The sequence below is a fragment of the Trematomus bernacchii genome, unplaced genomic scaffold (genome assembly GCF_902827165.1).
Source record: "Trematomus bernacchii unplaced genomic scaffold, fTreBer1.1, whole genome shotgun sequence".
Classification (NCBI taxonomy): domain Eukaryota; kingdom Metazoa; phylum Chordata; class Actinopteri; order Perciformes; family Nototheniidae; genus Trematomus; species Trematomus bernacchii.
The window spans coordinates 4,155,750-4,183,232 of NW_022987973.1; the positions used below are offsets into that span (position 1 = coordinate 4,155,750).

The window sequence follows — 27,483 nt, forward strand, 5'->3', positions numbered from 1 at the left end:
GTTCCAATATGTGGGTTTCTTGGTTTGTAAGATCATCAGAATCATGTGTTTCATTCACAGACACATTTCCAGACAAATGATCTAAATCTGGATTGAACTGGTAAAACCTTAATGACAAGAGAGCGTTATGGAGTAAAGCTGCACTACTTCAATCTGAACGCTAGGTGGTGCTGAACCACACCCTATTTTATTATTTTAGTAGTAGTGGTAATGGTAGAAGAATAATTAATAATATTAGGATTATCATTATTATTAATTAAATGTGAATCTGAGTCGACTTTAAAAGGTAGGCTATAAGGTAAGGTATAATAGAGTATAATCAAAAATATACATATTTACCCATTAACACACAATTTAAACACATGCAAAAAATTGACGTTTTATTTTAAAAGAAGACTGTTGTAGCACACCTTAGTTCATTTGGTAGAAATGTTACGATAAAAGAGCTATAATGAAACCTTTTGAAACCAAAAAACGTTTATTATAGGTAAAGTGAGAGTATAATATCGTATTGTATTTGTCTATTTATTTTTATTTTGGGGCGTTTGAGCTGTTTCATGCTGTGAATCACTGACCACGGAAAACATGCTGGTCCCCAGGCCACTTTCTCTTCCTTTTAAGAGTCTGTCATCTGACTTTAAAAATGATGAGATGAGAAAAATATAATAAGCACAGCACACCAACTTTAATCAAGTGGCAAATAAACAGATCCTTTTTTTAGGTGGGGTGCTTTTGTTGACCTGTGTGATGAGCTGCTGCTTAAAAAATGTCATGCAAGAATATATAAAGTTGTATTGGACTTAATTATTCAAAGCACAATAGAAACTCAAATATTTACAGCCTGGTTGGGAGATTTCTGCTTCATTACCTGATTCTTGGTCCAACAACACCTTCATTATTGAAGCTCATCTTATGCCAACATGGTCAAAGAAAACTATTATCACTGTATACTTTACACTTGGATTATGCATTTCCACCTATCTGTGTAAGCACAAACACATAAATGAAACATCACTAATTGTAAATGAATCAAGGACCATCAATAAAATCACAAAACAGCCCTCTTTGATCATGACTGATGACTTTATTTTGCCACATCATTAGCACAGTTAATGACTCACTACCAGCAGCCACAGTACTGTGGAGATCCTTGTAGAGGTGAGGTGATGCATGTTGATAAATGGAGGCCTTCCAGTGTCTAAGTGACGTTACAATCAATCAGCAAACTATTCAATCTGTTATTGAAAACAATGCTGTCTCTAAATCAATGTGTAACCTTGACACACCGCACCTTGGCTCTCCACACATTTCATAACAGTACATGTGATCAATATAAAAGAAGGGAATTTAAAAAGAATACAAAATAAAACAAAGTAGAAAGACAAGCAAAGATTATCATACACACCAGGTACACAGAGCAAAGCATATTGGTATTATATAAAGCAATACACACTTTATTAACAAGCGACTGAGTGTCTACAAGGCAAAGCGCTGAGTCAGGACGATCAAGCCAAGGCATCGCTGCACTCTGAAGCGTGTGCGTAGATTCTTTTTTTTAGTGCACTAAGATACATTTCATTAGCTTGCTTATAGCTCTTGTGAACGCATACATTCTAGCATGTGTGTTAACTATTATGAAGTGTGTGTGTATGAAGTTACAGCGAGTGCTTTCTTTCTCTAAAGAAACAGATACAATTCTTTGGATGAAGGAGTAACATGCAGTGACTCTTTTGTCAATCAGCAGGTCTATGGATAACAGTTTTACACAGTTTCAGGATGTTCTTCTCTGTACATTGTTCCATAAACCACAAATTATATTCCCAAAATGTTTCATTACCAAACTGCTCATTGTCAGATATAGAACTTACGTTATAGTTATTATGTGCTAAGAAATAAACAAAGAAAGTAAAATAATATAGCATAGGTAAATAAAAACGGAAGACAAATATACATGGAAGACTGATATTGTTCTTTGTATGACTACAATCGGCTTTCATATATTAAAATGAATAATACTCATAACGTTACATAATACTGGCATCGACCAAGCTTGACATTCATAGCAGCACATTACCCAGGATGTTCCCTTTCTGCAATATTTCTATTAAATACCTCTGCCCCTTACAATGTTCCCTGTTTCTTTCTTTATCTAAATGTTCAACCAAAGTTTTCAGTAAGAAATTGCATTTTCTCATTGCAACATAAACAAATGAATCTGTTTGTCACAATTCAGTTTTACTAAGATAGGAGGTTCAACTAAAAGATAGGACAAACCTATTAGTGAGTAAAGTGGGCTTTAGAAGAGAATATGAGATACATTTAGAGTTATATATATACATATTATATTTAAACTTTGTTAAAATAGGTTTCTCCTCTGTATTGTGTACATTTGAGTAAGTTATTTCTTGTTCAGCAACATTTTAAAAGTTGCACTTTTCAAAATAATTCTGAATGCTATGAGAGAATCACTCAGTAAAATGTAATACCAAACAAAATATTTGTTTGTAAAATAGATCAAAACAAGCCATCATTAACTTAAAAAAGAAATGATACGGATACAAAGAAAGGCATGTAATAAAATGGGATCTGATATCCCTTCAATATTTTTATATTCTACTACAATTTCTCTTTTACATATTCTAATGTTATAAAGTGTAGTCTACACACATCATGATACTGTAGCTGCACCCTTCTGCTGTAAAGTGCCAGCTGAAATGTTTGCAATTAAAATTAGCGAAGAAAAAAATAGAGCATTTATTGGATAAAATATGTTTACATCAGTGAATAGATGTTTAACTGTTTAACAGATTTCAATAAGAGTGTGTGTCAGTACTGTGTGTTATGTACTGTACTGTAGTGGACACAGGACCTAACTCGTGGCATGAATGAGTGGCTTCCTGAATACTGGACGGGATGTTCAACATCATCGTAAAAGCTTTAGGTTTGCAGTATTTTGATATTTCATTGCAGATTATTAGTTTGATTATATCAGAATAAAAAAAGAAAGATTCATTTGTGAGAAGAGTTAGAAGAGATTCAGCATGTTGGTGTTTGTAAACTATTTTAAAGTACCTGGTTAATTCAAAAAGTCTCTGACTTTATCATGTTATTTGATTTCCTCACCGCTCATAATTTAATATGCTCGTAATGTTTATGATAAGTAAAACAAAAAAGCAAATCTCAGCTGTCTACTCTGCCTGCATTAGGTTTGTTATGGTTAGTTTCCCCAAAAAGTGGAAGGGTTTATATAATCTAAATGAAAGCATGCCCCACATTCATTAGCACCTTTGAATCTGTGTGTTCTCTTGATGAGTAACGAGATTCAATCTTCTGTTAATAATGATCTGTAGTGCGTACCATCTTTTTGTATTAATGGTTTTATAGGACTGAATATTTAGAATGGCTTGTGATTGCCTCGGCAGGAACCAGACGACCACGTGCCTCGCCTCATACATTTAAATTCACCAGATGCTTCCCTTTTAGCCTTTTCACAGTAGCTTGCAAAGAGTTTCCTACATCACCCTCCTTCCTGCAGGCACACCAACCATCTAGCAGTAATGTGCAGCAACACGGACCTAAATGCATCGCTTCCCTTTTTAAAGACCGTTATACGTACAGCAAAGCCAGAGGTACTATTATTGAGAATTTAGATAATTTCCTGTGGTTGGCAAGTGTGATACCAATGCATGCTCATTTTCTGTATATGTAACCCTTGTATCCTGTAAGTCCCCCTGTGTTAGCTTGAATTCTTGAAGAAATGCTTCTGCACTTTCATACCTTTTCATGCCTTTTCATTTAAAACTTCCCTATAAACTCTTCGGACTGGCATGGCCAAGAAGCGTTCCTGGACTAAAATTAAGGTTTAGCAAAATTGCATGTGTTAGGGAAGTAATACATTTCTGACTTGATAAACGAGACTTTAATTGTATTGGATGTTTTGATACAGTTTTGCTGTTGTTAAACGCAACCCCCGTTAACTTAAATTAAGTGTTTTGACTCTTCAAGAATTGGGGGTACCATACGCTGAGTAATTGTTGTACAAATGTTAATTTTGGGGGTTGAAGTATTCCTTGAACTCCCCCTAGATAGATAGCCAAGATAGTTAATGCATGAATTTATGTATATCATAACTGCTTAACAAAAAAAAAGACATCACTGCCCACATCCTCCCCTTCACCCCCCATCCTCCTTACACCAACCTCTCTCTGCTGTCCACCACCTGCACCATCTGTTTGCGAGCGTGGGCGAGGACCGGAGTGAGGGGAACGACTTGAGCACCGGGTGTGGTCGCAACAGGAGTCAAAGCACCAGGAGTGGAAGCTACAGGTGTGGTAGTACCAGGGGTTGAAGCAGCGGGTGTTGCAGTACCGGGAGTTGAAGCGGTAGAGGTCGATGTTCCAGGGGTCCCTCCTGGGGTCGGGCCCGGTGTTGTACCAGGAGTGGCAGGGGTGATAACCACAGAGGACGGACCTGGACTTTCAGCCCTGGCTCGAGCCTCCAGACGTGGGGTGGAAGGGATGAAACGAGCCTCCCTGATCCGGTAAGGACTCCTGTAAGTGGAGATGGGCGATAATTCAGAGCCCCAGCCAAGATAGCTCCCACTGGAGGGGGACTGAGCATCCGCGCTGAAGTACAGCGTGTGGCTGGACTCTCCGGGGATCGATGGTTTTTTATCCGGGGAACTGATCATGAGAGAGGAGCGTCGCTCAGGTGACCAGACGGGAGTCTTGATGTCCAGCGAGGCTACGGAGGACGAGGCTTCGGTCAGGGACATGTTGCTGTCGATGTGACAGAAGCTGTCTGGTTGCAGCGGGGAGGAAAGTGAGGGCGAGGCGTAAGCAGCACTCAGAAAGTCCTCATCACCTTAAAAAAAAATCAAGATTAAGTGTGTTTAAAACAGTACCCATCTCCTAAGGTAAAATCATGCTTGAGATACTGCCACTCTTAAGTGTTAAAACCAACCTCTTTCTGATGGTGTAGCTCTGGACTCTTCTTCTGCAGACTCCTCCATGATGACCTCCTGGAAAGGGGCGATCTCTGGGAAATGTCTCAAATCCTGGATAGTTGTGGGTGGAGCTTTTCTAACTGGTCTGGCTATGACAGTAGAGAGAGCCGGCTTTGGAGGTGGGACGTCCGCTAGCACCTGAGGACGAGACAGAGAGCTGAGCCTCAGACTGCAGACACACTGAGAGACACTGTTAGCAAATTTGATGGCTGACCCCTTGATTGACACAGGTTCTAAAACGGTTTTATACGGTACACTGTGATTATTATAGCTGCACTGATATTTCATTAACATTTGTGCAGTCTTTGTGTTGCTTTTAGCTTTTTAGCTTGTATGTGTCTGCATTACCAAATCCTACACATACAGTAGTGGCTTTGAGTGTAAATCTACTATTATGTTAATTTATATTATCAGTTAAATTAATATTTCTTCCAAAATAATGACTAAATAAATCAATTACTCGCTATAACCTTACAATTGTATTTTACATTACATTAAATTACATGTTACTTGTTACACGCTTTTATCCAAAGCAAATCCCCACAGGAGCAATTTGGGGTGAAGTGTCTTGCCCAGGGACACAACGACATGCTGACTGCAGTGGGGTTTGAACCTGTGCTCCCTTGATCCGAACACCAACGCACTAGTCCACTGCGCCACACACCTCCATATATATATATATATATATATATATATATATATATATATATATATATATATATATATATATATATATATATATATATATATATATGCTTGCATTTAAACAGTCTCAAGTCGTTAGCAAAAATGCATCTGTTTTTGATGTAGTTATTAGCACACGACTAAATAAATGAAACTTGGATTATACTGAAAGAATTTTATAAAAGATTTGTACGAGGTTATCATTATTTCGTTTGCTTATGTTTTACGTGGCCACCATCTACTTCAATTCATCAATAACTTTTCTTTACAAATTCAATGTAACACGGGGTGAGTAATTGATAAAGAGGGATAAATGAAACCCAGATCTTGCCTGTGGAGCCGGGCTGACCTCAGGTGGAGCCGGTTGAGGGGCTGGTTGTGAGATCTGAGGAACCTGCGGCGGAATAAGTGGACCCTGACAAATCCCAGGACAAATTACAATGAGAAAACCTTTTTAAGTAGTATTAATATACATTGCACATTAATCCACATGTCAGATAGGACAGATATATCTCCACTGAAACTGTTTTTAATGCAGTCTCACTACTTAATGTAATTGCTAAAAAGAAAACGCAACACACCCGATGATGTACATCAGGGGAGTGGATTTCTTCAGGCAGACCCATCAGTCCGGCCAATCCCCCCTCGCCATACGACGACCAGATCTTAGACACATCCCCCGTCTTCATGGCTAAGCGAATCAGCAGCCAGTGGTGATGTTTCCAGCCTTCCCATTGGATAGGGAGATCCATAAGGGTCCCGCCTCCTGATTAGATTAACAACAATAGGATATGAAATAGATAGATAGATAGATAGATAGATAGATAGATAGATAGATAGATAGATAGATAGATAGATAGATAGATAGATAGATAGATAGATAGATAGATATCTAATAGATACATAGATATCTAATAGATACATAGATAGATAAACAGACCGGTCAGTGTTGTTGCATGGCGATGGAAAGTAGGCGTGACTTTCTCCTCCAATGATAGCGTAGATCCACGCTCAGCACAGGCTCCGCCTATTCCCCTGTGGCGAATACTCTGGAAAATCTCAAAGGACTTGGGATGGAGGAAACGATAATACATCACCAACGCTATGACTCCTGGTGAGAGAGGGGAACAGGTAAATAGTAGAAAACAGAGATGACTTGAAATGGAGGCGTGCAAGTGTGTGTAAAAACGTCTTAGTATTTTCATAGTGTAGCCGTGTGTCTCACCAATGAGGAAGCTACAGAACACTGCAGCTGGGATCCCCACAGTGTCCCAGGACACCATGGTAAACAGCCATGAGAAGGCCAGAAGAAGAAAAGCGTTCTCTATGAACATGGCCTGAAGAAGAATAAAAACAAAAACATGGGGGTGGTTAACTTTCATCACAAATGTTATGTGTTGATTTTTTCTTAATTTTCTAGATGGCCCTGTCCAAAATCTCCGACACACACGCATGAACTGACAACACACACACACACACACATACCAGGTAGAAGCCAGCCATGCGGTATCTGGATTGGCCGTACTTCACATTGAGGAAAAGGAAGATATGAACAGCTCCCAGAACGAGGTTGAAGAGTCTCCATCGATTACTTGAACGGATGATGTCAGTCTGCTGAGACACCATCCAAAAAGTTGCACCCAACCAATGCACACCTGAAATACACACACACACGCACACATAACCAATTACATTTTCACATTTAAATAAACACACTTCTTGACACATCCTGAGAAGATGAGATCAATCAAGATTCAACGTCTTTAAATACTTAAAGGGGACCTATCATGCAAAATGCACTTTTGTACGTCTTTTATACATGAATATGTGTCCCCGGTGTTCCAGGGAACTCACCAAGTGTCAGAAAACACAACCCTCTCTATTTTCCTCCATACCCAAATCTAAAAAAAAAGGGGCTGCAACGGATCTGATAAAAACTGATCCAGATTTGAACACTGTCCTGACGTCAGGACAGTGGCGCTACGGCTATTGGGCCAACTCCACCAATCAGGAGGAGACAGCCACGGCCATTGCCGTTCGAAAGCGCTGGAGACGCTGTAGTACATATGCCAGGCCTGTAGGTGGCGCTGTTCTCACAGAATCAGCCCTTGCAAAAACAGAGCTAAAAAAGTGCAAATTGAGCGAAATGAGGCATGGCTAAAATGCATGATCTGTTTGGTATTTTGAAAAAAAAAAGTATAAATATGCCTTATATAGGTATGGTCCTACACTATATTATTATAATATAGCATGATAGGTCCACTTTAAATTATTTGTTCACTCTGACTGAATAGCCATACAGAAAAAATAGGTATTTCAGCTTTTGAGGCTTTAAACTCATGTTATTATCCAGAAAATTGACTTTTTGTCATGTTCAAAAATATGAGTTTTGGGATTAAGCTTTGGCAATGAGACTTACCAATGACTCCCAGGATCCATTGTTTGAAGATACGTGTGAAGAGCATGAGGATCGCAAATCGAGATCCTAACATACTGATCTGCAGACAAAGAAAATATACCCGTTACACAAACAAAACCAAACATGTGCATATGTCAATCATACTTAGTGTGTATACTATTGTCTGGTGGACAGCTGTGTGAAGATGCCCACCCTCCACACGAGTCGACAGAGCATGGCAGCGGGGGTCATCTGTAGGTGTCCAGGTCTGATGAGTAAACAGGCTCGGGCGTAAAGGACCAAGGCCCAGGCAAGAGATAACAAACACACCACAAAACACACCGAGGCTGGAGGGGAGAGGGAGGAGGAAGGAGGCAGAGAGGATAACAAATATGAATACTTTGATATAATGTGACGCTACATCATGTTCAACTTAAACACTGGAAATAGATGGCAGAGAAATTGGTTGGTTTTTAAAGTAACATTATTTTACCTTAAAGGTACTACCTCAAAATAGTTTTGATGGTACTGAATACAGACTTATAATAGGCATAATGGTACTTTTGTCACTCCCTTTCTGGGCCCGTCCTCACCTTATCATACTATCCTACTCGACATTTGTGTAAAATCTCATAATTAGCTTAAAAGTTATTTCCAAAAATGTGGTTCGCGCGGTCACAGTGACCTTAACTTTGACGACCAAAATAAATCAGTTTATCTTCCAAGTTAAATACACTTTTTTGAAATTTGAAGAACTTTCCTTAAGACGTTGATGAGATATTACGTTCAAAGATAGACTACCCGAAAACATAATAACTCTGGCTTTGACTGTCACTGGCGCAGAAAAATATGAATCATTGATGCTCTAAACTTTGTTCTGATTATGTTATGCATGTCTACTGGGCCACCTGACTTGTACATTTCCTTTCAGGCTCTCATTACCCGGAGATTTGATTCCTATATCAGTGCAGATGAGGACATAGGTCTGCAGCAGCGTCTGAGGGAGAGTCACCACCAACGCCTCGAACAGACGCAAGGCGGACACGTCAGCCTGCTGCATGATCTCTCCATACAAATCATAGTCCTGCAGACACATGCACTCCCACAGCCTGTGAAGGCCAGATGTAGATAAAGAAGAAGATATATTAAAAAAGAGAAACAAACAGATGCCTCCATATACATCGTTAAGTCATCAAACACAAACACACTTTCAGCATGTCTGATTTTTTCAAGAAAACTGTACAATTTTCTCTAGTTAGAACTGGTGTTATTGGGGTTTGCCCACCTTCTGAAGATACCCAGGTGCAGTATGTGTGTCCAGGTGAGAGACTTCCTGCGGATGCGTCCATCACACAGGTACCACAGATAACTGAGCCACTGAGGACCCCAACCTGGGAAACCCAATTAAACAAATATAAATATAACCTTTAACTATCTTTGTATGTATGTATGTATGTATGTATGTATGTATGTATGTATGTATGTATGTATGTATGTATCTGTCTGTCTGTCTGTCTATCTATCTATCTATATCTATCTATCTATCTATATCTATCGGTCTATCTATCTATCTATCTATATCTATCTATCTATCTATCTATCTATCTATCATATTACATTTCTTGTTGGTCTCTGTAATTGAGGACCCCCTGTTCTCTTGTAAATATAGGAAGGATATGCTGTTGTTGTTGTTGATGATGTTGTTGTGGCTGTTGTTACCTCACCTGGCAGCAGGAACAGTGCAGTGAAGCCGGAAAGATAGGCATAGCAGTAGTTGTGACCCACCCACAGATAGTACACAAAGCAATAGATCACTGGGGAAAGAGGTGACACACACAAAAGCTTAAATCTATGGATAACTACAATACAAAATCCCAAAAGTACTCACATACATAGAAAATACGGACTGAATCCCAAAGACATTTCAGATTAATAAGTATATCACATTGTGCATATTTGGAAAAACCTTGCCTTCATACATAATTGCAAGCCATTAAAACAGATCAGCTCTTTAAATCACATGCATAATATCACTAATGTTCAGCAATAGGATAATAGCTCTCTTGTTATTGTACAATGTTCCGATACACTAAGAGCAAAGTGTGTAGCAGTGATTTGTAAGATGCTGCTTATGCTGCAGTGCTAAAATAAGTGTCCTCATCAGCGTGCCAGAACATAGAGAATGTTGTATTTTGTTTTCATATGACCTCCGTCCTGCATCCCATCTAATGTTTATTGACAACAATATGCTGCCTCCTCATCTCACTTACAGACCCCCCCCCACATCACCCTGAGCTCTGCAGCTCTGCCTCCACCCATGTAATCTGAAACGTTTTAGCTGCCAAACGGAAGGGCTGTCCGGGCACAGCAGGTCCCATCATGGGGTACGCCCATCCCCTCGTCCATTCATGCACCTCCAAAAAAAAAGGGCGCTGAAATATGACAACATGGCTCCTGTGTTTTTCCCCTCAGGAGCTGAAATGACACAGCTGTTTACAACAGTAACTCTGGGAATCACTAGCATGAGTCTGCAGTTTTGCTGCATACGGGATTTCATATTATGCAGTGTATAAAAATAGGAAAGAGGCGCACTGGTGCTGACTGCAGACTCTGACTCTATAATTCATCACGGCTGAAGTGAACACACATGTCAAACTTTACATGTAAGATTATCATCGATTTTACACACAGGACATCCAGAACCCTGTCTCTTGTACAATATGAGAGCATCTGTCTTGCAGCCGCTGTAGCCCTCACACACTGACACTGTACATCCTTTCAGTGGCCAAAAAAAAAGCACGCGGCCACATGCACGCGCACGCCTAAAAAAAGTCAAATAACATACAACAAGGGCGCGCCTGGACACATGCCACCACATTATAATCAACATAAACAGTGATAGTTATATTGCACTCGGTGTTTTGTAATTACTGCGCAGGGCGTGTACGTGTGCGTGCGTGTGCGTCTGTGTGTGTGTGTTGAGTGTCCGTGCGCGTGTGAGTGTGTCCCAGGTATTAGACTCACGCGCCGTCCTCTCTGCAACGATGAGAAATGCGGTAAAGGCGAACACGCAAACTTGGCAGCACGGCATGCAGGCGCCCCCATGTCCCGGCGCGGAGGAGTAGTCTCTCATGGCGGATTGTGATTGTGGACCTGGACGGTCGGATCCACGGTGAGAAACACTGAGTGCGTCCGCAGGCTGAGGATGTTCTGGTCCGGGGCGAGAGTCGGTGCAGCTGCTGCAGCTCTGTCTGCTCCCGTCCCAACGTCACACCGTCCCGTTAAAGCGATAGCACTGTAGAGAGACTGAAGCAGACAGGCACCTGAGAGATGTTAGGAAATATGTTCAGCTTTACACATAGCCTACAATTTATTAATCGTGGATGTATAGCCTACATTAGGTTTTACATGTTTAGCTTTTTATATATATATATTTAACAACATGTCCTTACTATAAGCACATTTGTATCACATCTGAGACATAAATTACCGTAAAACAACTTTAAAATGTATGAAATGGGAAAAAATATCAATCTAAATATAAAATGTTCGAAATTTAGATTGAGATAAATCAAAAATGTTCTTTACATTGAGCTCATTTTCATAACATCTAAAACATCGATTATTGTAAAACAACTTGTTAAATCTAATTTTTTACAATTTTTCAACTGTGAAAAAAGTTCAATCTAAATATGAAATGTTTCGAGCTTTAAATTCAGATTTATCATTTGTCTTTGATATATAAATGTAACTTATTTTAATATATAAACATATTTTGAAAAATGACATATAACATGTTGCTTAGATGAATTAGAGAGAGTTTGATTGACATGGATTAGTAATATAATATTTTGAGTATTTTAGACTTTTAGACTGGCTTATTGGAAGATTGGAAGATTTTATTGGAAAAATGATTCTTACTGTGGGAATGGTAAAATTGAGCATATACACTAAACAAATGCTCAGTAAAGTATATAAACGTTTTTCTTAACGTGCATTATTCTGTGTTAATAGGATAAAATATATACTTTTAGGCAATTATTCGCATATTTTTAAAGCTCGGTTGGATGCTACTCAATCGGAAGCTGTTGGTACCTGTTCATGTGGATAGTTATGTAAATTGTAATCCCTGTAATGATGCTGTATGATGTCCTTTTTGTTGTTCTGTTTATGTTTTAATGTTTCATGTGGAACCTACTTGAGCAGGTCTCCCTTGAAAAAGAGATCAATGATCTCAATGGGATACACCTGGATAAATAAAGGTTTGAAATGAAATGAAATGAAATATTAATATATTACAAATAAGATATAAGTGTAGAATTGGGGACAGAAATGTTGCTTCATGATAGGAATGAGCTGTTTTTCATTTGGCACTCTCCCTTTGACTTTAAACTGTATACTGACATGATGAAGGCTTCTCAATTATCTAATTTCCACTCCTCGACTCCTCCGCTCGCATCTCCTGTGGGCGGGACTAAGACACGAGGATAGGAGTCGAGGAGGGGAGTCGAGGAGGGGTAATTAGAGAATTGAGAAGCCTTCGATGTATACAGAGTGTACGGCTGGTCTGTGTTGCAGGGCCCCTTATGAACACCAGGGGGAGCCCAACTCCAAAAATAGACCAGGCATTCTCACAGAAAATACTCGATAAAGTCAACGCAGGTCATTGTCATTACCACAGATACCCGGCATGCTTTGTGTCCAACGACTCCTGCTCTTAGAAGTGTTCTGCTAAACAAGTATAAAGTGTGTGCATTATATGTGGTGGGGCCTTTGGCACATTTGTTCCCAGTCAGTATGTCAGTAAATACCAGAGCCGGCCCGACCCATTAAGCGACATAAGCGGCCGCCTTAGGGCCCCGCAGCCACTAATGGCGCAGTTCCACTGCAGCGCGGAGCTCGCTTTAAGCGTGCCGTGTCGTGCCGTCCCCTTTTTTGGTTGTGCTTCCACTAGGCCAATTACCGGCGCGGCACGGCGCGGGGCCACTTTTTCACCTCTTTTCTGGCCCTAGAAAATTGTGGTTCTACCGGGGCCAACAAACAGGGCTGAGTCGGGCTGAGTATGCTAAACTAGAGAGAGGAGCGCTGGCAAGAGGGCTAGAACTACAACAAGATGGACATATTTGACCGTGATTTAATTGTAATACACGTTTCAAAATGATGCCGAAGTAACAACATACTGATACCGGTTAGTAAAAACCATGAATTAATGCTTTGTCAAGTCTGCAGACAGACGGCAGGCGAAAAACCTTTTAAAATTCGTGTTTTTCTAGATGGAGATTGGCTAAGCTAACGCAGTATATGCCCCGACCGTCCACACTCACAACAACGGCCTATACAGACATAAATAAAGCAGCGACTGTATTCACCATGACACAGGCAGTCTGTGGTGTGTACTTGTTTAACTTTTGTCGAGTTTCTGAACATATATAAGGAGCTGTGAGCTCTGAGTGCTAACAGCTAACGGCTGTGTTGTGTTTCTGGATTTCTCATTGAAGATGACGTCACGGCTCCGCCTACACTGCGTTACTATAGTAACTACCCCAGTTCCTAAACTGTAATGGAAGCGCAGCATGAAGTGAGTCGGCCCTGTTAAGGCCCAAGCCGTACCGAGCCGTACCGAGTGTGGCCGAGGCCGACCGTGTAGTGGAAATGCGCCATAAGGGCCCCCTAGCAAAAAATGAAAAGAGAAAAAAAAATGAATTTTATCTCAGTACACCGTCGCCGTGATAAGTATGTTTAATTAATTGTGTTAATATGCCTAGATTGCCTACTCTCAAAGTCATGTATTATATTATTGAGTCAATCATATAATACATTAACCATGCTTTACCTGGTAAAGGATGGCTTAGAGTAGACGACAGAGTACAGCTACTTGCAATGGGCCTGGTCTACAAGATCCACTACACCTCTATGGTACCCATGTACATGTCAAAAATTCTTCCCAAAGGTCAAGGAATACCATGATCATAACACCCGAGGGAGCTCCACAAATCATGTAAAACCCAGATTTGGCACAAAAAAGGGGGAATACACGTTTCGCAATTATGCCACTTCAAGGTGGAACGCTCTTCCCACAACTGTAAAGGAAAGTAAAACTATACTTACCTTCAAAACCTCTCTTAAAGAGCACCTTAGGGGGAGAGCATTGTAAAACTGGCCCCGGTAATGGTACAAATCTCAACCTGTCGTACAATGGACAGCTTCCCCCCCCCATCTATGTATATACTCGCATTTTAGACTCTGTTACTAACTGTATATCTGTAGACTTGGTATGTCTTAAATGTCCGGTTAGGATGTATTAGAACGAAATCTAAAATGAAAATTGTAAATAAGCCATCTGTATGTAAAAAACCACCTGTATGTAAATTGTAAATAAGCCATCTGTATATCAAATATGTCTTATATGTCTTAAATGATATGATGAATTGGAAATGGGGGACCCTGATGTAAACAAGACGAAAGTCTTTCTCTGGTCTGCATCCCCTTAACAATTGTATGTTTTGAGCTGTACTGTACTGTACCCAATATACAAGCTGTTAATAAACTTTTCAATCAATCAATCAAAAAACCGGAACCTCATCATGAGAGGACGGCAGGATTGTAATTTCCCGTGTTCAGTGAATGCAACAAAGGCAAGGCACCAGACCAACCAGAGAGTTGAATGGAAATAAACATCGGTCTTATTGGCTGACAGGTACCTATCCTGTGAGCTGTGACAATGTTTCAAATAAACTGTCAGTCGGACTCAGAGTTTTTGAAGATGGACATTAAAACATTTGTTCTTAAAAAAGTCGACAATTCTCAAGTGGTGGCTCACACAACAACCCCAGAGCCACCACTTGAGCCAGGTGAACAAGGTATGTAAATGTCAGTAAACTTCCAATTGACAAAAAATCATAAATGTTGTGTACATTAGTAGATTAAGGCAACAGAGCTTTCGACAATAATCGAAAATACAACACATACATCTAATTATATTTTTTTGTCAAGGAGCAAGCGTGAAGCCAACTTCAGAATTGGTCTACAATAATATGCCATCACTCTATTTATTATAAATGCCATCAACAAGATCACAATAGATGAGACATACAGTATTTAAAACAAACCCAAAGGCACTCAAAAACTATTAAACTGAGAGTCACAATATTTAAATGTTACGAGGGACTTTACTCAATTATATGTACAGAAAACAGCTTTCATTAATTCTCGGAATGACAGTTTATTATAAATTCAGCTAATTTCAAAATGAGACAAATCAAGAAGCATAGGCTGATCCAAACAGGATGACCTGCTGTTCCAAGTCCATGTGCAAAAACAACTGCAGCTGATCAGTATCAGATGCACCTAACAGTCCCGTCATGTTATATCGTACATATGTTATCAACCAACACAGCCATTAAGTGTCCGTCCTGTTAGTATTCTCTTATCTGAGGATTTCCAGCAGTAAAAGCACCAGTATGTTTGTGTATCTTGGCATTGAGCTTTCGTCCCAAAAACAAGTATAAGCTGAAAAAAGTGCAACAACATAATATCAAATATATCTTAATAAGGCTGCAACTAAGAATTAATTTCATTATTAATGCCCATTTTTGTCTAGATTCATTAATTAATCACTTCGTCTGTTCAAATGCTAAAATGTGCGATACTGTGAAAAATGTGCATTGTAGTTTATTAGGGGTCTAAGGTGAGGTCATTAAATGTCTTGTTATGTCAGATAAAAAACAATGTATGTAAGTAATGTAAGTCTAATGTTATATAAAACAGAGAAGAACAGGAAATCTCCATATTTGAGAAGCTGAAAACAGAATTTTAACCAATGGATTATTTAAAAATTGGCGATTATTTTCAATCCTCCAATAGTTGCAGCTCTAGATTATAAAACACACACTCAGGACCTGTGGCAGCATTGCCTCTCGTTGTGAACCAGCTATATCTTTCTTAAAAGCACCTTTAAAATGTTTAAAAATGATAAAATCCCTACAGTCTTCACCAACAGCAGTCACATATCGCAGTGTGTGCTCTGTAGGTCCGTTGTGTCTTTGCTTGTTGACATAAATCTTCACAACACTTCAGTGTCATCCTGCATTGGAGGCTGAGACGTCACAGCTCACAGACTATATGTAAGATCACAGACTATATGTAAGATCACAGACTATATGTAAGATCACAGCTCATATGTTTTCCTGCTGTTTACAGAGCAGAGGGGAAGCTCCCAGCTCTACTGTCACTAATAGTTGGATCTGTAAGAGTCTCTTTGGTGGTTTATGTTGATTCCATCCAGTGTATTTCTTTTAATTGTTTTCTCTTCATCCATCTGCCTGCCAGCCTGTCTGTATATTCCTCTGACTATCATCCTGTTTAATTGTGCGTCAGTAATATCTGTTGAGGCTTTGAGTGACTGTACTGATGTCTGGTTGTCCGTTCATCCAGATCTCTCTGAGAATCCGTTCCCGCTCTTCTAGCCTCTGGGTCCGGTCCAGATCTATCAAATATCAAATATCAAATATCAAATATCAAATATCACACACACACACACACACACACACACACACACACACACACACACACACACCACACCACACACACATCACACACACACACACACACACACACACACACCACACACACACACACACACACACACACACACACACACACACACACACACACACACACACACACACACACACCCACACACACACACACACACACACACACACACACACACACAACACACACACACACACACACACACTACACACACACACACACACACACACACACACACACACACACACACACACACACACACACACACACACACACACACACACACACACACACACACACACACACACACACACACACACACACACACACACACACACACACAGGGGTTAAAGCACAGCCACATGATTACCATTTGCATAACCATCAACTTTCACATCACAGACTATTTCAAAGGATGAGCATGCCAGCAGTGCTCATAGAGATAAAAAGTCTGTGCGTGAGTATTAATGTACACTGACACAGTATCTTTAAGGCATAATTCCAAAACATGAATGAAAACGCCATTCACGTTTACATCTGTCATGTTAAGCCTCTCTAACATAAGTAGAAGCACAGTTTTTGCTGCGCGTTGATATGGTGGTATTTCAGTAGTTTGGTAGAAAGAAGATAGTTCCTATGTGAAACTCACAACACGGTCTGTCGATTATTTTGAGAATCTGGGTCATGATTTCTGGAAAAATGCTTTCCTGTTTTGAATGTATTTGTATAGTGCCATGTAGTTCAATCATATTTGAGAGAAGGTGTTTGGACCCCAGGGAGAAGAGCAACAACTTTGTGGAAGCTAATGTGGAAGCTAATGGGGATCCAAACACGGGAAAAACATATTAAAGGGGCCTATATTTTGGGTTTTCCCTTTCCTATAGTGTGTCTCTTATCGGTTTTTGTGCATGCAAATAGTCTGCAAAGGCTTATCTCACAAAGTTCCCTCCATAGGGAGTTTCTCTCTCACACACTCCCCTCCCTGCCTTAAACACCCGCATTGGACTCCTTTATTAACTTCAGTAACATAATGACGTCACTATGTATGACTTTTTCCTTTAAAGGTAGGGTAGGTAAGTTTGAGAAACCGGCTTGAGATCGCCAGAATTTGAAAATACACAACCGGAGAAAATCTGCCACTTCCTTACAGAGCCCCTCCTCCAACACACGAACGCGCACATGACCAATGAGGGCACGAGATAAGTTTGTGCACAGATGGAAGGCTGACAGGCAGGTAGGCCATCCAGTTATTTTAGCCGGGCCGGCTAAAATGATTGGTCGTACTTTTTACAGTACTACGGCTTCCACAGATGACATTTTTTTATGGATTTTTTGTCAAAGCACTTAAGATATTCATTGTCATCGGGATGTTAAGAGCATTCCATGGAATATAACAAAAAGTCTATCTCGAGCCGGTTTCTCAAACTTACCTACCCTACCTTTAATGGTCTTAATATCAGACATGACTATATAAGTGTGTGTCTGTGTGTTAGATACCCTCGGCTGATGTAAACATGGTGGCGTTCAGCAGAGCTCTCTCAAAGCGTCTTCGTCTCCGTGCCGACAGGTCAGACGTCTCATCCCAGTCCTCTGATTCGCTGTCGCCGGTGGGCCCGGGGCCTCTGACCGGAACAACAGCAGTGCTGTCTGGATTGTTTTCAATGGCCGGATGGAGGGGGCAGCTGCGATGTCGATGATGAAGATGATGAGGATGAGGATGATGCCTGGTCCTGTGGCGATGGTGCTTACTGTTGCCGATGTGACAGTCTGCTCGACAGTGTATCTGGAAGACGATGGCGCAGAGTGTGAGGAGAAGGCCGACACACACACTGCCCAGAAACACCAAGGCTGTCCTCTCGGGTTGGTCTAAGAGAGGGAAAAAACGTTTTTGATACCCAAAAAGTTCTTCTGCTGCACTTTTTGTATGTTGTTTGCAATCACCTGTCCACTAGTTTGTAACACTGTTGAGTTTTCATCCCACCTGTGTCTTTTTGTTAGTTTCTTGGTAACCTCTTTATAACAGCCAACTACATGCTTCCTGTTCACCTGCTGCCTGATAGAAACAAGTTTTCTTACTGCAGATATGCCCCCTACTTGCTCATTAGATAGTTATCTAAAGTATGTTCGTTGGTCAAAACTTGAAATGTATAGAAACGTTTGGTCTCATTTTGAACCAGATCTGTAATCTGCAGATTTATTTCATACACAATATGTCATACACAGAATAACTTGGGCACGATACGGGATTAATAAATCTTCTTTTTGCTACGTTTTCCACCATCGTGACAGGAGCCGGGAAAAACTAATGAATTAAGGTCAACCTTTTCTTTGTTCGGGAGGGGAGAGGAGAAACACCTGGCAGAGATCTTCACTTTTCTAGTTTGATTATCTTTTTTAATTGAGGATTTTAAATTTCAATATTTCAAACGATTATTTACATCTACATTAAGTATTTTTAACACAGTTCAACTGTTAGTCAAGAGTGGCCCAAGAGTTAGACAACCCATATTATCCCCTGAATGGAGAACAATGCCTTTCCCTTACCTCTTATCTTTAAGCACAACAGGGGTATAATGATGATCACACACAGTGAAGCACACCTGCAATGAAGGTGTACGCTGCCAGGATGTTGCTAAGCAGTGCCATCTCCTGGTAGCCCACCTTCACCTCCATGTTTGGGGTTCCTGACGTCGGGGCGCTCATGATTTCAGCCACTTGAGCCTATTGTTTTCTCCTGCAGAGATCAATGGAGCTCATACTTCATGCCTCCCCTAGACAGAAGTTAGAAATTATAGCATGTCAGGATATCCACAATGCAATATAACAACAGAAAGCCAAACAGTAAGGCCAAACAAAAACAAAATACAATATAAATTAAGGTCAACTTTAAAAAAAGAAGACTTAGGACGTGAAAGCATAACAGGGTAAAGAAAAGGGAAAACACCTAAAAAAAAAGGTCAATACGAATACAAAAGAAAAGAATAAAAGCAATAAATAGATAAATGACAAAAGCAGGTCTATAATGAGTTGTAAGAAGAGATGTAACAAAGGTCACAGATTCAGTGAGCCTCATCAGGTCAGTTGTTCCAAAGTTCAACTTGATGGCAAAAGCAAAGTGACCTTAAGATTTAGTGCCTGAGGATCTGAGGCTGAAAACAAACACATACTGTATGGAGTCAATATTTGCACCTTGTCAATATGACCTTAAAGGTAGGGTAGGTAAGAATGGAGAAACCAGCTCGAGTGCGCTAGAATTTGAAACTACGCAGCCGAAAAAAAATCTGCCCCTTCCTTCAGACTTCCTTACAGAGCCCCTCCTCCAACACACACGAACGCGCACATGACCAATGAGGGCACAAGATAAGTTTGTGCACAGATGGAAGGCTGACAGGCAGGTAGGCCATCCAGTTATTTTAGCCGGGCCGGCTAAAATGATTGGTCGTGCTTTTTACAGTACTACGGCTTCAGATGAAATTTTTGTATGTATTTATTGTCAAAGCATTTAATATATTCATTGCTATCGGGATGTTAAGAGCATTCCATGGAATATAACAAAAAGTGTTTCTGAAGTGAATTACCTACCCTACCTTAAATGTGGGTAAATGGTTATTTTCAGTCTTAGACAAAAACATTAAGAAATCACCTATGATGTAAAAACAGATATTTTTTAAATGAAGATGATAGTTATCCTGGAACTCTTTGACGGTTTTACAGCCCTGTGTTATTCATGTGAAACCACCAGCGCTCATTTTTAATGATTCAGACTCGGTGTTGAAGTATTGAAGTGTGTTTTAAGAAATACTCTCTTGTAGACATTTGTATTTAACCATAACTAAAACTTATCTTAGAGGTGATGAGACAGGATGAGTTATTTGTAATATAATTACAGTACTAAGAAAAGTTGGACGCCTTACACTTTAATCTATACATCGTTTTTCACTTTTCGCTGTGGATACAAACATGCCTGAGCTGTTCGCCTGCAGGGTTTAGCAAGGGACTTTTCCCTGTCAGTCACATGCCAATATTTAAACACACACACTTTAAAGCAATTATGTATGGTTTCATACAATGGTTGTGCATTGACAGTTGTCAAAAACAACAGTAAAAACAACAAACAGTATTGTATGCATTGGCAAATTACACCTAAATAGTATAGCTATATCTTGGACATTTTACAAGAAAAATTGTAGGCTTAAACCCAATCCTAGACATTATCCTCCTGAGCATGGATGGATTTCTGAAAGCGTCTACACGGCACCATGCGCTCAAAGAATAAGGGCCCCCTCTGGCATTCATTTACAAAATGTAACTTTAAAAAAAATGGGCTAGGCATATTATTCATGCATGACACACTTGTAAAAATCAATGAACTAAATATAAGATTGTCAATCTACATTATGCCTATAAACAGTTATTTACTATCTTTCTCTCAAAAGCATCAGGTATCAAGTTTGCCATTAGTTATATTAGTAGCTAACACTGTAGAGTGGCAACTTCCTGCCATGACCTCCTGGCTGTCCTGTGGTGAGGTTGTATTTTGTCCCTGTGACATTAACCTTCACACACATGTTAACTACTGAACTGAAATGTTTTTTAGTAGAAAGTCAAGTAAAGGTAACGTAGCAGGTCATTGTCTCTTACATGATCCACTAGGTGGCAACAAACTGCCATCAGCCAAACCAACGTTTTAAATAGAAATCAAGATGCACTGTAGCTGACCTTGCTAGTGGACACACACACAGGAGATACAAGATGCTGGTCTGCTGTGCCTCGATTTGTTTATGTTACTGTGTGATATTTGCATACGTTATTTTGAATTCCCCAAAGTCACACAATGACACAAACACACTAACCAGCTGAGGTTAGTTGAGCTATCTACTGTGGTACAATGAGGGATAGTGACCTCATACAACCCAATTTATTAACAATTCAAGCTATCCCTTTAAGGCACTGACCTGAAAACGGTACATGGTCGTGATGCAGACATATTCTGTGGGCCTGGACGTATTTATGTTCTTTTCTCTGAGACAAGAACAGTATCAACCAATACAACATACCACACCATTTATTGCCAACACTTATTTGCAACACCCAGGTTAAATGTAGAGTAGAGATACAGACAGATATTTGTGTACAGTATTGTGTCTAGACATGCAGCCCCACACCCAGAGGGGGAGTCCCCTATACACACTCAGAATTACCCCTTCAGTGCGAGGGTGTGCGGTATTGATGGTTGTGATAATACATATAAAGCATATTTCACTTTACAGCTACAGACTGGGGAGGAGGGTATAAAGAGTAACAGAGCTAAAGTCCTGGAGATTATCCACGGAGATCCTTTACCTTTTATATCACTTTACAAGAGTTTTAATATCTCACAATACATCATTTTTTTAAGATTTTGGCTCATTGGTCAGCTGCTATCTTGTACGTGAAGATAACGTAAAAATCGAAATCATTAGGATATATTTGAGGGTTCATAAGGTGATTATTAAAATATAGAAAAAACATATATTCTTTTATAAATCTATGATATTTCTTCTATTTGTATTTCAATATTAGGTCGTTTTCCGTATTTATTTCCTCTAAAATCATTGTTCTAGTCATGACCGCTTGAACTGAGACCAAGCTCGAGCCGATACCAAACCAAAGTGAGTCCTCTGACACACTTACGATGAAGTGTTGAACATACAGATCTGAAAGATGCACTCTAAATGAAGATTCCTCATTGCAGGCTTGTTTAATATTGTAAGAAAAATAGTGTTTGTTTTATCACCACTTGCTGGGTTCTCTCAAATCCTGCAAGACATTTACACTTCCCTTCAAGCATTTCTAAAGAACAACTCATTCCTCTGTCCTTAATTACTTTTATTGTCTTTATCTGCAAAAGTGTAACACTCTAGCTAAGCAATATTCACACAGATGAGTGACATTCTGTGCTTGAAGCGTGTCTCTATAATTACTCTATAATTTGTGAAGCCCCTGGGCTGACATTCTTCACTAACATTTCATAATGTTCACATCCAAAACGTATGAATCTGTTCTTCCAAATGAAATGAGTCTGTGTGAGCGTTAATAATGTTATGAAAGTACAAACGGTGAGGCAGGGTTAAAAGGACACTGATATTGGTTTTCTGTTTTTGTCGAGCATTTTTAATTTCATGAACATGTTTTGATTTCCCCAGCTGACTGCTATAAAACACTCATCATGTTATTGTGTCCTCAATGGGTGTTGATGAGACTTATTTCTCCATTAAAGATTGTATCAATGATTGCAAATAGGTCTAATCACTTTATGAAGTAAGACCAGACTTCACCGATTATTGGGTTGAAAAATGAATGTTTTAACCCCGAAAACACTATCTTTAAATAATGAATAGTGCAGTCGGAAAAAGTTTAAATTGAGCAAAAGTAAAAAGGGACCAAAACGTTCACGTAGTACTCTCATGTTGTGAGGCTGTAAAAACAGATTAAAAATGGATGAAGCTCTCAGAGAATTTCAAACTGCCCCATTATTTGTTTGTTTTCACTCTTGACATGCAAGTAGAAACCGAGATCTTAATAAAGAACAAATCTGCATTGTGTTTGTCACATTAGTGAAAACAAGTGCACTGTAAAATGTATTGATGTCTAATCTTCACACACTCATTGGAATAAAAATATTGGGCCTGTAATTATGTCAAAAAGCAAACACAGTAAGTGCAGCAGGAAACAACAACAATGACCACAGATTGCATGACATTGCAGTGCGACATAACACAACCCACACCTGCGAGCTATTCCAAACGCACTGACTGTCAGGGTCATTTTGGGATGTTGCGTGTAAATGCTGCAGGACGTGACTGTCCCCCCCGCTCCTTCCTGTTCCTGCTCTTACTCTCTCTTTTTGTCTTCTTGATTTGTCAATTGAGGTTAGTTGTTTGCAGCAAAAAGCATGCAGTATTCAAACCATAGACTTTGATTCAAACAACAAAAATAAATCTCAGTTAAGTATATTATCAGCATGCTTTTTAATTTAAACGACCCCACTTCGTTTTTTGTTGGTTTTTTAAATAAAAACTGTTTAGTTTCATTACGTAACTGCATCCAAACAACATTTCAACAAGTGCGAGCAGACAACACATTCAAAGATAAACTGTCTCCACAGGTAAGTGTAGTAAAAACTCGTGCCAAAATGTACTATCAAGTAGCTGAACACTGTAGTTATGTAAGGACTTCAGTATGAGACCTGGCCTTCAGCCAGCTCATTACAGCTGCTACCAAGAGTCTAGATCCCAGGAGCTTTTTACACTGATGACATGACTACTGTATTATGCATGAGAGGACTTATCATTCATTGTATTAATCCATGCATGTGACTGTCTAACCAAAACGTTTTTTCAAAAATAATTCCTTTATTGTTGAGGAATTTAAGAAGTTAGATAAAAAGTTGGGAATCATTGTTGTGTCTGTCTGGTGAAGCTACCACCAGCAGGAAGTTGGTTTAGCTTAGCATAAAGACGATACACAGTTAGCCCATCTGTAGTGTCTAAAGCATTAGTCGCATGATAGTATTATCTGGGGATCTATAGGATTTGTAATAGTTGTCACGTTATCTTTTATCTTAAACTGTACAAGAACAGAACTGCAGGTAAGAAACTACAATTGGCATACATGCTAAACTATTTCTTGTCTAGGATCAGTATCTTCATGGAGACTGCAACTGGTCAAGAAATAGTCCCACAGCTCCCTGAAATACACTGAATAGTTTTTTTGTTTTTCTTTAAGATGACCTTTTGGCCTTATTGCATTTAATTAGTATAGCTAAAGAAGACAGGAGAGCGGATGACATGCAGCAGATTTGGACACGTGCAGCTGCTACTCTTACGCTTACTGGATGGGCACTTACTTGTTTTTTGTACAAACCCGACAAGATGCATTTAACTGCCTATTTATTAAAAACATTTCTAAAATAAATAAAATACATGTATTAATTAAGTCTGCATTCGTTTTAGTTAGGCGTACAACAGAAACTGAGTATACACAATGTTATTTAGTGAGCTTTACAGTAGTAGGCAGGTGGATTTTTAACAGAGACTGGCTAGCTGTTTCCAGCCTTAATGCTAAGCTAAGCTATCCATCTGCTACTTGTAGCATGCATGAATACAAATGAGCACATTGTCCAAAATGTGGAATTTAATTTACACAATTACACAAGAAAATTAAATTAATCAGGTTTATCGCTTTATGGCAATTCAAATGGTTAAAAAAAGTTCTCAGCCACAGAAGAATAACAATAATTGGACATGCATGCTTTCTTTGTTCATTTTGTATCATCCAATGTGTTAGTTTCTGCTACATTATTAAAGACTAGATCCAAAATCCCAACAGGAAGAGCAAGATACTTTTCCTTCTTCCTCTCTTTATATTTATTCCCCTCACTTTTTCTGTCTGTCAGCGCAGTCTGGCCAAATTCTTATGTGGCACAATGGCTCTTTGTTTTTATACTCCATGTGATTAAGAGGACTGTATGGTATGCCTGCTTCATTCATAATCATGCTGTAGACACACACACACAAACACAGACACACACACACCACAGGAGATACTCTCTATACACATTGTTCACGTGCGCTTATCACACTTTGAGCGTATTTCTCCCTGCGTGTGCGTTTGTGTAATTCTAATGCAATGTGACACTGTCCTTTCCCTCCGCTGCTGCACCGTCCGATACTATCTAACATGACCTGCAGAGAGAGTACAGAGGTAGAGAGAGAGACCGTCTGTACACAGAAATAGAACAAAGACAGAGTGAGAGAAAAACAGAGCTGGAAAGTGTAAAGATATTCAACAGGGAGAAAGGGTAATGATGTATGGAGGGGAATAAAGTCATTCTCCCTACAACATACGACTGTTCACATCATTAACAACACTGACAACCACAATCATCATCAGCAGCATTAACCTCAGCAACTCATGCACGTGCAAACACACTATTTATACTTACATTTCATTAATGCCAAGATCCCATCTGGAGTGTGTTTACTCCTCTCCCTCCTCTCCTCCCCTCTTGTCTCCTCTTCTTCCTCCTCCTCTCCTTCCTCCCTCTGCTCTGGTCCTCTCCTCTCTCTGCTCTGAACTCCTCTGCTCTCTACTCTCTCCTCCCCTTTGCCTTTCCCTCAAAAAAGAAAAAAAACACTAGGCGTATAATTAAATGAATAAATCTTCTGCGTCCTCCCACAGTTGTCAAATATTCACACATATACAAGCCCTGCTCTCCTCTTCACTTTCTTACGTTAATGCAAATTGAAAAATGTTGATACATTCTTCCTTTCAGCCGCTCTTTCTTTGATGCCGAGGCAGCAGGAGGGATGTTGCTCACACTGTTTTGCAGAGAGGAGTTTTCTGATGTTCCATTTGAGTTTTTCCAGTTTATTTTCCACACACAGGGAGAGAGGGGTCAGTTCCTCAGGGCAGACATGTGACATGAAAGACCCCGACAAGTCGGCCAAATCCCTGTCTTCTCTCCCTCTCTCTCTCTCTCTATCTCACACACACACACACACTTTAGCAAGAACACACACACAGTCACACTCGTGCATAGTCGTCAATTCAGAATCGCTGCCTCTTTCTCTTTCTTTCACGCAGAATGCTCACTAGCAGGAGGAGAGAAAAAAAGGAAGGGAAAGAGGGAGGGACAAAGTGACAAAATGCCTCACATCATAACATTCAGATTTTTGAAATCTGAAAATATTTTTCACGTGTAATGCTGGAAAACCACATGTGTCTTTATTTGAATGTAGCTACATGTGACATATGTGCCAAATGTATACACTACCACACACAAAACGGTGCTTAACATGAGATAAAATAGTACTTATGGTAAAACATTTGATTTATTCAGCCTCTTTCAAAATCAGTGTAACACAATTAATTTAATAAAGTCTAAAATGTGCATTGTTCATAACCTTTTGTTTGTATTATGAATGTTTCTGAATTGACTTTCTTACTACATGTTTACACACACAACAACAACAGCAGTTGTTACTACTTTGATATTGTAAGGTGTGTGTGTGTGTGTGTGTGTGTGTGTGTGTGGTGTGTGTGTGTGTGTGTGTGTGTGTGTGTGTGTGTGTGTGTGTGTGTGTGTGTGTGTGTGAATACATGTTATGGAAACATGGGAATGATGTTTCAGTGCTAAATCAACACATTTCTAAAAATACATTTATATCATATACTGTTTATGAATTCTTTATCAGCCGACCTGTCATGTTGGCAGGTTATTTTCGTGCTGATGTTACGCAACTGAGAAAGCTCCTGCAGTTATTCAGGGCAACCGCTCTCAACAGGTGTTTGACAAAAACACTCAAACTTTGCTTTTAGGTCAAACATGAACTGCTGCTTTTGGGTACACTTTGAATACAATGAAAGCAACAAGGGTGAGCTACTTTTAATATAACGCAAAAATAATTGTAATGTTAGATGTGCTTTATGATATTTGCAGTCTTTCGCAGCACATTTTAGCCCACATTTGTCAAAAGAAAACAACATTACTGAAGAGAAAACATTACAACTGCAATATTCTCTTCATGGTCTTTTTATATCCTAAGCAGAATTAAAATGTATTAAAAGGACTTCTTTCTTTCCTTCACTCTACACTATGAGAGGGTTACTGTATCACAAAATAAAAGAGTAATTAATAAGAAATAGTTGAAGGTCATCTGCAAATCTTACAATCCACCCCGTTTCACATTATCGCAATATCACATTGCAGTTCTTTCTGATATACTGTAGGTGTGTGTTGACTTGCATATATCACATCTGTATTTTTAGTTCCTGTGCAATGCAGTATAAACCGGCTGCT

General features: G+C 39.5%; 2 protein-coding genes across 3 annotated transcripts; both read right to left on the minus strand.

The window, feature by feature from the left end:
- Positions 1-1,074: 1,074 nt before the first annotated feature.
- Positions 1,075-11,331, minus strand: xkr5b (XK related 5b). The gene is made up of 13 exons (XM_034116377.1): positions 11,112-11,331; positions 9,812-9,901; positions 9,373-9,478; positions 9,030-9,196; positions 8,301-8,434; positions 8,109-8,187; positions 7,175-7,344; positions 6,915-7,026; positions 6,630-6,800; positions 6,271-6,455; positions 6,021-6,104; positions 4,963-5,143; positions 1,075-4,863 (listed from the first exon to the last, which is right to left on the minus strand). The coding sequence occupies exons 1-13, from the start codon at positions 11,218-11,220 to the stop codon at positions 4,190-4,192; spliced, it is 2,262 nt and encodes a 753-aa protein (XP_033972268.1). The 5' UTR covers positions 11,221-11,331; the 3' UTR covers positions 1,075-4,189.
- Positions 11,332-15,236: 3,905 nt separating this feature from the next.
- On the minus strand, positions 15,237-25,751 carry eva1a (eva-1 homolog A (C. elegans)). Of its 2 annotated transcripts, none has more exons than XM_034116904.1 (4): positions 25,627-25,751; positions 19,241-19,411; positions 18,138-18,506; positions 15,237-16,572 (listed from the first exon to the last, which is right to left on the minus strand). In XM_034116904.1, the coding sequence occupies exons 2-4, from the start codon at positions 19,341-19,343 to the stop codon at positions 16,460-16,462; spliced, it is 585 nt and encodes a 194-aa protein (XP_033972795.1). In that variant the 5' UTR covers positions 19,344-19,411; positions 25,627-25,751; the 3' UTR covers positions 15,237-16,459. The 2 variants fall into 2 exon arrangements, with proteins under 2 accessions (XP_033972795.1, XP_033972796.1); XM_034116905.1 differs by having other exon boundaries at positions 19,241-19,406; positions 25,627-25,672.
- Positions 25,752-27,483: the final 1,732 nt, after the last annotated feature.